We start from the raw sequence: 11,541 nt of genomic DNA on the forward strand, positions 1-11,541 counted from the left end.
ATTCAGTTTTAACTGGAGACATGTTGCTATGTTGTTTTTGTGCGCACAAAATACCATGTCGAGTGCTGTTAAGTGATAGTGCTAGCAAAGTAAAATCCATAAATTAATAAAATCAAACTGTTTTTTTAGCTTCAGAATAAACCTTTTACATGTACTTAAGGAAAAGGCATTGCTTCACTGAAGCCGCCATCTTGCACCACCATGTTTCTTCTACAGCAAACCAGCCAGAGCATCAAGTTTTGAGGCAGCAGATTATAATGCGTTCAATTTGTAGTTGAAATTTGGAAGTTGGAAAATCGGAGCAACCTCATCATCCCTGCCATAGGATTCCAAGATGGCTGCCATCATACAAACGCTGCTATTTTAACAGATAATAACCGTGTTTCACATTAAATCAGTCGCACACATAGTACCGTTTAATTTTTAACTGCAGACATACTACTCTGTTATTGCGAGTGCATGTAGAGCATTGCTATCAATTGTTAGATCAATGTTTGTATCCATAGATTTTGGGGAGATGTCGGCAATAATTCACACCAGACCTTTAACTTACATTTGTGTTCACCTCTTTGTGGACACAAAAATAATGTAGAGGGGCAGCAGCACACATTTGCTTCATTGTAACACATACACAAGTGATTCATGTATTGATGTATTTTTGTACAAACCTATAGCCACTCCCTGATTGGCTGCTGATGTGATGATGCAACTATGACTCACTGGCCTATTCTTAACCAAGATGTCATGGGGATCTGACCTTTTGTTGCTATGGTGACCACTGTGATGTCACTGCCACCACTCACTCCTCTGCTGTCCTCACTGTGCATCTACAGCAGTTTTAAGGTAGAAAAGGAGCATGAGCATTCACACCACCAGAACTGTAATTACTGTCATTATAGGTAATATTCTATATTATATACTATATTCTATTTCAATTGTTCCTGCTTGTGACTTGTCACTTTGCCTCGAAAACTGCTGTTTTTTATTTATTGAATTATCAATGTATTAATAAAGGATTATTTCTACATCAGAGAATCCTGGATGCCATATTTAGGACTGCCTCTGAAACGTAATGGTCACTTCCTTAAAGCTCTAATGTAACTATACTGCAGGTGTTTTGCTAGCAACACGAGCAAAAGTCAAAAACCCAAATGTATCATAGCCATTGTTAGCATTGCCACCTGCTCTACATGGTGTTTTGTGCACACTAACAGCGTAGCAACATGTATGGATAAAAATCATATAGCAATGGCATTCCATTTACATTGGAACTTGTAAGTTGGAACTTGGAGTAAAGTTTACCACTTTCTGTTTGCGAAATTAAAAAAAAAAGAAAAAAGGCTAGCGCATGACTGATTTACTGTGAAACAAATATGACATAAGTGGTATGACCTGTAAACGTAGCAGTTAGATCTCTGACTCATAATTCTCTGAAAAACAAATTAAAAAAAGACATAATTCTGAAATTACAGACAGAAAATCTGGCTTTCTTTGTTTCCCAAAAATCCTCTTTTTTACTTGACAGAAGAGACAATAGTGAGCACACACAATAACATTACAAGCAAATATAGTTCTGAATAAAGATGTCACTGAAAAACAATAACTTCATGTTAATAAAATCTCTTATTCACTCTTCTGTGGAGGCTTTTCATCAGTGCTTTACACTTTCACGCTAAACTAGACCACAGTGTCCACATTTTGGTCATATGAAATGATGAAATGATTGTGCTGCCCTCTACTGGAAGATGAAACACAACAAACAATGTTGCTGGGACTGAGCAGCAGTTTGCCTGCTTCAGTTACCACTGCATGGTCTTGGATCTGGTCAATTTCCTGGTCAGAGCGTGGCGGACGGTCAACATGTAGGAGCGGCGGTCAGGCAGGGGGCGCTGCTGATCCAACACCAGCCTGACAGGACACAAGAAATGTATTATCGCTGTCTGTCTGTAGCACAATGTTGCTCTTTACACTCAAATTATGTGTAAATATGATAAGTATACATGAATAAAAAGGAAGGTGAAAAAACATGGTTATGGTGTCAACAAAAGAAAGTATGCTAGATTGTTTCTAGTTTTTTTTTTTCATATTTTCTTGAACATTTTAACAATAAACTGCAAAGTTTAATCCTTCTTATTGAGTTGTGTAGTGATATTGTGTGCACTGCATGTTATGAAAAAAAGTTATGACACTCACTTCTACACTCTTGACTGACAAACCTAAAAAAAGTAAAATATGAACAAAAGTTCTTTTTTTATATATATATATATATTCCTCTTAAATTGTATCGACTGTCCCTCATTTTAACCAGCATGTGGATACTTGGTGGTAATTCCCCTTTTTATTTGTATATAAATAGTATTGCATTGTAATCTACTAAATATTTAAATCACAGTGTGTTTATCTGAATAAATTGCAGTCCAGTCTGCTCACGATATTTGTTTTGGCTCACAATGCAAAATGCTTATTGTAGCAAGGACATACCTTGACATGCAATCAGCGACATCTCTACAGTCTGTGTGAAGTTACATATGAATATAGATTTAAATAAAATAATAACATTAATAATAATAATACATGCCTGATGAGGTGCAACACTGCTGCCTCCACAGCTGATGCAGCTTCGGCCACAGACAGCTCCTCGAAACCACATCTTCCAACACAAGCAGAAAACAAAGATGAATAAAGACTAATGATCAAAAAATATACAAGACAAATGAAACAGTAATATAGACAGTCATCTTTACAATATATTTGCAGCTTTGCATCATCCAAGGAACAAGCAGGTTGCATTTGGCAGGATTTAATTAATGAAATATGTACATTGTAAAAGGATGAAGGCATTTTCTGGACTTTAAGGCACTCGATTGAAGGGATTATATTACTTACTATTGCCACATGTTCGTGCTAAAGGATAATGCTAAAGGGACTCGCTTAGAATACAACACACACCCATATGTATACAAACCTTAAGTCCTTGGCAAGGCTCTGTCCTTCCTCTGCTGTCACCTCACGCCCAATTTCCAGATCCAACTTGTTCGCTATGAGCATTGTAGGAACCACTGCACGCACACGCACGCGCGCGCGCGCGCACGCACGCACGCACGCACACACACACACACACACACACACACACACACACACACACACACACACACACACACACACACACACACACACACACACACACACACACACACACACACACACACACACACACACACACACACACACCAAGAAAAAAGGAAGCCATGTTGAAATGTTAACGATATAGAGCAGGGCTGTCAAACTCATTTTCACTGAGGGCCACATCAACATAATGGTTACCCTCAAAGGGCCAGATGTCACTGTCATACAGAATAAATGTAACTAATTGTAACCAAATATAATGTAAAATAAAGGTAACTACTCAGTAACATATTGCTAAATAACTTTCTGTATTTATTACTTATTCAATTTCACTCGTCGCATGATGCATTTGATACACTGCGATGTAGTGGCGGTGCTGTCACTTTGCAGGTAACACAATCACCATGCATTGTGGGAAATGTAGTTTATGGTCAATGCACGCCTTAAAGCAGCACAGACCTATTTTAACCCAGATTTTTAAGATCAATTAATCACACGCGGGCCACATAAAATGACGTGGCGGGCCACATCTGGCCCCCGGGCCTCATCTGGCCCCCGGGCCTTGAGTTTGACACGTGATGTAGAGGATGGAATGCAGGTCTCCACCACGTGTGTGACGACAATAGACAGAACTAAAACAGAGTATATAACAGAACATAACATAACATAACAAAAAGAGGACTCCACTACAAATCTTGCCCCTCCCTTTCCCAAACACGAAAGGAAATACGTTGTGTTCCATTTTCAGAACTTGGAAGTGGGAGTGACGCTCCTCACCCAGACACTGTTTGGTTTGGTCGATGAGTTTCTTGAGTGGTGGGACCTCCAGGAAGCTGAGGCGATGTGTGATGGAGTAGAGCAGCAGGAAGCCATCAGCCCAGCGGATAGATGCCTCCAGAGAAGCCACAGCACTCTCCTGGAGAGGTTAATGTATCAAGTGTGAAATAATAGTCTGTCTTGGAAATCATATGTTCTGTGTTTAACATTTACTTTACAAGCCAAGTCCAGAATCTCCAGACCAACAGCTTCCTGGTCCACAACCCGACTACATCTGTAGGTGATATCTGTGGTGGGGAAGCAGGAGTAAGTCATGAATCCAATTATTTTCTCCATGTCTGCACCATTCACTGTCATCAACACTCAGGGCTCACCCTTTTTATGGTCGTATTCGCCAATGAAGCGCCTTGTTATGAAACGAACACACAGTGCTGGAGACAGAAAACAGACTCAAGAGACAGGAGCCAAAAAAAAAAAAAACAAGAACAACAGACACTCTTAAACTTATTTTATATAACACATGAAAGCAAGGCTGGGCGATATGGCTTCTAAAAAATATCTCAATATTTGTAGGCTATGTCCTGATATACAAGATATATCGATATATAAAGCTGCATGCTAGAGGTGCTTCTCAAATGAGAGTGAGAAGACACTGTATATTCACTGAGCCTGGTTAAGGATATTTACATGTGTTAGAAACAATTAAATTGTCTACAAATATGGAGAAATAATAAGGCTTAAAATCAAACATGTTCATTTTCATAGCAATTTTGTAAATTCTATGTATTTAATCAATAAACAATATTTAATTTATAATAGCTTGCATATTTCACTAATTTCAATATACTAAGTTCAATATAAATAAGATTATCAATGCAACAGACTTTAAAACCAAGAAAAGTAATCACAGACACCTTATCACAATATCCAAAATCCATATCTTTATATCTCATGCCAGGATATATAGATATAATATCGATATATTACCCAGCCCTACATGAAAACTCTTTACACATATGCAGATCAGTGCAGCGATTATGATCAACTAAAAGGACGCATTAAAAAACTTCGTCCTCAACTGCTTCATTTATTTTAATCGTTGTACTTTTATTACCTTAGCTTGTTTCTTGTCTATAGTCATGTTTGGCTTTTATTATTATATTATTATTATCTGGCCGGTGAAAGCACTTTGTAATCTCTGTTTTTAAAAGGTGCTACAAAAATAAAATTATTCATGAGCATTCAGTGCAGCAAAACTTTCCGATACCACCATCAACTATGTATATATGGACATAACATTAATCTAGTATTCTACTGCATTTAGTTTTTGATTTAAAAATCTGCAATCACTAAAGTCATAACAGATTAGATCCGAGAAGCAGCCTTAACCTGCTTACATCAGATTGCTCTTAAAAAAGAGCCTGAGTGGATGTGACAGCATACATTTAGAGGTCAAACCAAGACAAGGTTTTCAGATAAAGCCAATCAGAATTTAATCCTTAACTTATCCTATGGTGGGTTAATTTTCCAAAGGTTCAAAAAGGCTTCCGTCACATCCTTTAGTGGTAGTTCACCTGTTTTCCCAGTGTTCTGAGCTCCAAGGATGAGGAGCTTGACTGAAACCATTTCCCTGCCGCGTTCACTCTCAGTCCTCCATCTGGGTCTGTCCGGCGAAGAGCAGAGGATGATCAGTGGCAGTATATTTACATCAAAATGTACATGGGAGGTATGGAGCTGAAAGCAAAACCATGAATCTATTTATACTGACCTTAAAGAGGAAATTAATTCCAGTTATGGAGTGTTCAGGGTCAGACAATGAGCAGATGTGGAAGGAAGGGATGAGACCGTCTTCTCTTGTGCTTGCGTTTCCTTTTAAGAGCTCTGTGCGTTTCTCTCTCTCTTACTTTGGGAACAGTACATGACAGGAGCCATTTGTTTGAAGGGGCCATGTCCAACACCAGACACCACTGTCCCCTTCTGGATCCATTCAAAACACATATAAACACTTTTTATGGGGGTAAAAGTGACCCTTATCTGAAACAACAAAGGCTCACCCAAAACCAAAAAGTAGCAGGGCACCCAAACAACATACACACAAACAACAAACACAATGAGATAAAACAACTAAACTGGAGTACAGACATCAGTAAGATTTTATTTATATTTTATATACGATTCCCAGTTTTATGTATTCTACAAAACTGAAAACGATTTAAGTGTGTACAAGCATCAAGGACAAGAACTTTAATTTAAGGGAACAACGCCAAGCTGTTTCAGAGTGTGTATGTTTTTTTCAGCGATAAGAGTTTTGTTATCGTTTATATGCGAGGATATGGGCGTTCAGCAAACTGATGGCTCGTCGACTGCAGCAGCTCCTTCTGTGATGGCTTTGACACATTTGGCCATCGTCTGTGATGCCCTGCTGATCGAGTCTGGACACAGAGAGGAGGAAGAGTCAGACGTTAGTTTTATTTTTTATTTTTTACTTGTATGTTCACTATTGATATAAAACACATACCTGTCATGTAGAAGTCTTTAACTGTGAGCTGAGGTGGGATGAGAGGAGCTGCTATTAGGTCCTGGTTCACTGCCTGAGAGAGTGAGGACTCTGAATTAAAAGTCTGAAAAACCATTCAATCTTTTCTAATTGTTAACATTTCACTTTAACACTCACTGTTGTGAGTGAACATTAAGGCACTAATACAGTGACATAACATGTTTTCTTTTGTAAAAATGGTTATTTACAAGCCAAAAAATTAATGTGTGTTGGTAAAGGCTGGGCAATATGGCTTATAAAATGTTTGTACTTCTCACGGGAGAGTGACAAAACACTGTAAATACACCTGGCTTAGTTCTTTTGAATGTTAAATTATATATATACATATACATATATATAAATATATATGTATATATATACATATACATATACATATACATATACATATATACACATATATATACATATATATGAAATTGCCTATAAATATGGACACATATTTTATGTGACTTTTTAAAAATAATTTTGAATAAATCAGGCTCCATTTTTTGCCATTCACACATTCGCACAACTCATCTGAGCAGCGCATTTTCCATCACACAACTTTACTACTCATTGAATACCCACACACTGCCGGCACAGCCGCCAAGAGCAAATTGGTCTTAAGTGTCTTGCCGAAGGACACATCACCATATAGACTAACAGAGCTCATGCTAATTTAACCCATTCAAACTGGTCAAAAATGTGTTAAAATCTCTAGTGAACATATTTTTGTGTGTGTGTTATGTATGTACCGCAGCAAGTTCATTTGCTTGTTTGAAGTAGTTTGCCTCTTCCACGTCATCATAACGGACCAGATGAGGAGAAACCTCTGCCAGTCTGGACCGCACCTCGTCCAGAGAGTCATAGGGAAGAGTCACACCAGCCAGCTGTAAAGACATGGACACATTTCTCTGGTCAAATCTTTAAAAAAATATATATATATCTTTACTGCAGAGTGAGCGTTAGCGTCTTCTGCTTGGTGAATAACGTACTTCAGACACAGCTCTGATGATCTTCCAGTCCTCTCTGGCTGCTCCAGGAGGAGTGACGGCCACCCGGGTGTGCTGGCTCCTTCCTTCAGTGTTTACGTAGGTGGCATTTTTCTCCGTGTATGCAGCGCCTGGTAGGATGATGTCTGCCATCGGTGCTCCTACATCACCATGGTGACCTGGTGAGGGTGAGGGTGCATATGGATTTATCATCTACTAAATGTGTGAAGCTGTGTTGTGTGTGTGTGTGTGTGTATATGAGTATCAGCGTGTGTACCCTGGTAAATGATGAGGCTGTCTTTGGGGAGGTCAGCTCTGGTGATGCACCCGGCGTCAGCTCCCAGCAGGAACAGAACTTTGGGTGGATTCTTCCTGATGGCGTCTACACCAGCCTTGTAGCCCAGATCCAATGCAGCCACTTGACTCGCCACTCTACGAACACACAAACACAAGTAGTTTGAGCAGATGTCTTTTTCTTTAATTTATTCCATAAACACGGCATTGTTTCGGGTAATGTCGTTATCCACATGAAACCCCAAAAAATAGCTGTAAACGCTGTAGTACATACGCCAGCAGTGTCGCACTGCTATGTTAAAACCAGAGATTTGTACATTGAGCATTGTACAAACTGTTTTATTCTAATAAGTATACATTACAATGTTAAAATCACAGAAACAGACAGAATGAAGAAAGCCAGGGTGACTAAGGAAAGAAAATAGGTGCAACTGAAAATAAATAAATAATTGGGCACATTGGACAACCCATAAAATGTAGGTCATACTTCAAAATGACTTCACAGCTTCTACCTGTGCAGGACATTGAGGACTTTCCATCCCTCCTCCACTTCACTGCTGGTTCTGGCATTCTGAGCGATGGTGGAGACGACACTCAAAATGGCAGCTCCATCGTCTCTCTGCAGGGTGCTGCTACCCACGACCACAACTGGGCGTTTGGCAGCTGAAAGGACCTTCAGATGGGTAAAAGGGAAACAAAGAAACAATGAATCATCTTGAACAAATGATCTTCAAATTGATCATGATTATTTATTTTTATTATTATTATTATAATAATAATAAGAAGAAGAATAATAATTATAATAATAATACATTTTATTTATATGGCACATTGCAAAATGAAGTGTGTGTGTTACCTGGCAGAAGGGGTGTGTCCCGTTAGCCAGCTCCTTCAGGACTGAAGTGTCCTCTCCCAGATGGTCATATGTGTAGCTCAGGTCGACGTTGTGACCGACCATAGCGACACGTAGCTCATTATGAAGCCAGCTGGCGAGGGGAAAGACGGGAAGAGGCTGGTTACTGTAACGCCATCTATCATCTTTGCTCACAATTAGCTGCATCAAGCAAGTTGAAATATGTAATGTAGCAATTGACTGGTTTTAAGAGAGCAAAGCATCAATTTAAAAAGAAAGGCTCCAGCTTGCATAAAAAAACTGCATAGTTTCACAGTTGAGGTTCACAGAACCAAAGCTGACAGAGCTGCATCATGGGAAATTTTATTTTCAGCTTTTATATAACATTTAGTAACTAAACCCCTAAACCACTTTTTATTAGGTTAAAACTAGTGTATATTGTTATCTAGTAATATTATTTAGTTATCCAGGTCCAATTCTTGGTAGTTCTGTGTAAAGTATTTGAATTACGTATTCTGTATATACAATACGCTGTAAATACATTATAAAATAATATATCTACTGTTTCTGATGTGAATTGTATGTTTTAATTTCAGATAATATCTGCTTTATTTATTTGCCTTTTAAAGCTCCAATAGAGTGGTCCTATCGCACATTTATTATATGCGAGTTATGAAGGTCTACTTGCATATATTAAATTTTTCTTATGGTCAAAAACCTCCTAGTTGCTGCAAATGAAAGTTTCAGACAGAAATCTCACCCCCAGAAGACAGACTGTGTTGTGATTGGCCAGCCAACAAGAGCTTTCACAACAGTCTTGTGAATGGCCAGGTACCCGGAAGGTGCGTAATTAGCATATGAGCTCTCAGAAGCACAGCTCCCCCTCTGTGGATGCACTGCTACTCATTATCAAAACATTGTTTTAAAAATGTTTCAAAATGGCTTCTTCTTGACTCCCTGCCACAGTCCCTTTTATGACTTTGACCCGGAGTCAGACCCAGAGTCAGAAGACAATGTCGCTCCTGAAACACCTCCACAACGGACGTTCTTTTTCTTCTACGGTTCAATGTACGCAACCGGATGTGCCCGGTTTCAGATCACTTGCGGGGCCCGAGAATACAATAAAACACAGCATTCTTAGCAGTGTGAACTGTTTGTTTTCAAAACTTTAGGGCTTCATAAACAAGGTAATTGTGCAGACACACACCAAAAAATTGGTGTATGTACTGCGTTCTCTTGGTAAACACCTCCCATTACATTTGAATTTTCGTACCAGCTGGCTCCGCCCGGGCTATAGTCACTTTCTTGGTTCAACCACATTTTTAGAATAAAAGATGCCGTGTTGACGCCACATCGTAATTCAACAGAGAGAGTCCTTGTGAGTAGAGCTGGGCGATATGGCCTCAAATCAATATCACAAAATATTGAGCAGCTCACCTCGATAACGATAAGTAAGATAAGATTAATTTTATTTAGGAGTTAAGAACAACTGATTAGCACACAGGGGGCCCGTTTCAGAAAGTGAGTTAGTTAACCTTGAGATGAGAGAAACTGTTTTTTTCGGTTTCAAAAAGCCATTTCAGCTTATCTCTGAGTCAGTTATCCTGGAAACATACTCTGTGAACCTAACCTGCTCACTGGCAGGTTTTCTTCAACTAACCCTGAGTTTGTCCTGCTTTTAAGTTGAAGCCTGCAAACTGAAGGCAGTGGCAGACATTATGGGGCAGCGTGTGTGGGTTAACGTGTGCTTCACCTCACTGTGAGCTGTGTGTGTTCACTAATTCACGGATGGGTTAAATGCAGTACTTAAACTCCAATATACGTAAGTATACATGGCCAATATGCACGGTTCGGTTCCTTTTCTTCAAGAGCCAGCTGATGTCAAGGCGCAGATACTCCCTGAGAAAAAAGTAGTTTATTCAAGTGAACTACGAGTATACTTATTTTATACTAAAACTGAGGCAGTATACTTCAAGTTTACTTTTTATATACTATTATTTATATACTTAGGAATAGTATAATTAAGTATACTTGGCTTGTACTGAAAAGTATAAACATAGGTCTAAAACTAAGTACATTAATACTAAGACTTACACTTACACTTATATTTATACTAAAGCTTATACTTTAGTATACTTTTTACTTCTTTCTGCCACAAAGTACTAATACTTAGTATATTTTGATCCAAGTACAGAACAAGGTCAAGACATTGACTCGTGCTTACATTTAATTTAGCAGAATAAAAATGTTTTTCACAACACACATTTGCTTTGAGGTATTACCCACGTTACATGTTCAAGATCATATAGAGCTGGAGTTTAGCAAGTAAATGAAAATAAGTCATAAAAGTGGCGTTTTGTTTCTTTTGAGTTATTTATTTTTGGTTCCAAAAAGGTTTTTTCCTTTTACCTTTTTTTCAAACTTTAGTTCTCAAGTTGGAGACACTATTTTGTTTACATTCTTACAAGCAAGTGTACACTTTTCCTTTACCATTTTGACAAAGGAGGACTTGATCTTTGAGAGACTATTATGTTTAAATTTTGTTTTAGTACTTCTCTTTGAACTACATTTTCATATTTCAACTTCATATGCTGCCAAGTTCGTTTGGTGCCTGTGCGCACAAACACACATATGGAATATAATTGTTGAATAAGTGGAATAATCAAAACATTTATTTTTTAATACTCGCGCATTGTCTCGTCAGCAATTTTCTGCCCCACAAGCTCCGGCTCTTTTGCTGCTGCAGCAGTATTGCTTTTTTCTCTTTTTTTTTCCTTCTTATAAATATATGCTCACTTTCTGCATATGCTTGTCGAGCACAGTAACTGCCGAGGGATAGGGGGTACATGCTTTCATGTGAGAGTTTCCAAACATCGCTAGATTTGTCACTAGTGGCTTTTGACAAAAAAAGTGGCAAGGAGGAGTTGGAAAGTCGCCAAGTTGGCAAAACTACTATCGCACTC

The 11,541-nt window shown here is 38.6% G+C and overlaps 2 protein-coding genes across 2 annotated transcripts in view; both read right to left on the bottom strand.

Annotated features, from left to right (window-relative positions):
• Positions 1-1,799: 1,799 nt before the first annotated feature.
• On the bottom strand, positions 1,800-5,529 carry LOC310930915 (ras-related and estrogen-regulated growth inhibitor; the record flags this gene model as incomplete). The annotated part of the gene is made up of 7 exons (XM_083893978.1): positions 1,800-1,908; positions 2,579-2,650; positions 2,966-3,059; positions 3,904-4,042; positions 4,117-4,190; positions 4,278-4,334; positions 5,478-5,529. The coding sequence occupies 7 exons, from the start codon at positions 5,527-5,529 to the stop codon at positions 1,800-1,802; spliced, it is 597 nt and encodes a 198-aa protein (XP_083750104.1).
• A 511-nt stretch (positions 5,530-6,040) lies between these two features.
• ndufs1 (NADH:ubiquinone oxidoreductase core subunit S1) overlaps positions 6,041-11,541 on the bottom strand; it is a 15,617-nt gene continuing 10,116 nt past the window's right edge. The window contains exons 13-19 of the mRNA XM_083896974.1: positions 8,582-8,711; positions 8,238-8,398; positions 7,709-7,863; positions 7,435-7,610; positions 7,195-7,329; positions 6,422-6,494; positions 6,041-6,335 (exon numbers count right to left, since the gene is read on the bottom strand). Of these exons, the coding sequence (XP_083753100.1) occupies positions 6,244-6,335; positions 6,422-6,494; positions 7,195-7,329; positions 7,435-7,610; positions 7,709-7,863; positions 8,238-8,398; positions 8,582-8,711 (922 nt within the window). The 3' untranslated portion in view covers positions 6,041-6,243. The remainder of the gene's footprint in view (positions 6,336-6,421; positions 6,495-7,194; positions 7,330-7,434; positions 7,611-7,708; positions 7,864-8,237; positions 8,399-8,581; positions 8,712-11,541) is intronic.

This window comes from Microchirus variegatus (genome assembly GCF_963457635.1).
Source record: "Microchirus variegatus genome assembly, chromosome: 1".
Taxonomy (NCBI): Eukaryota; Metazoa; Chordata; class Actinopteri; order Pleuronectiformes; family Soleidae; genus Microchirus; species Microchirus variegatus.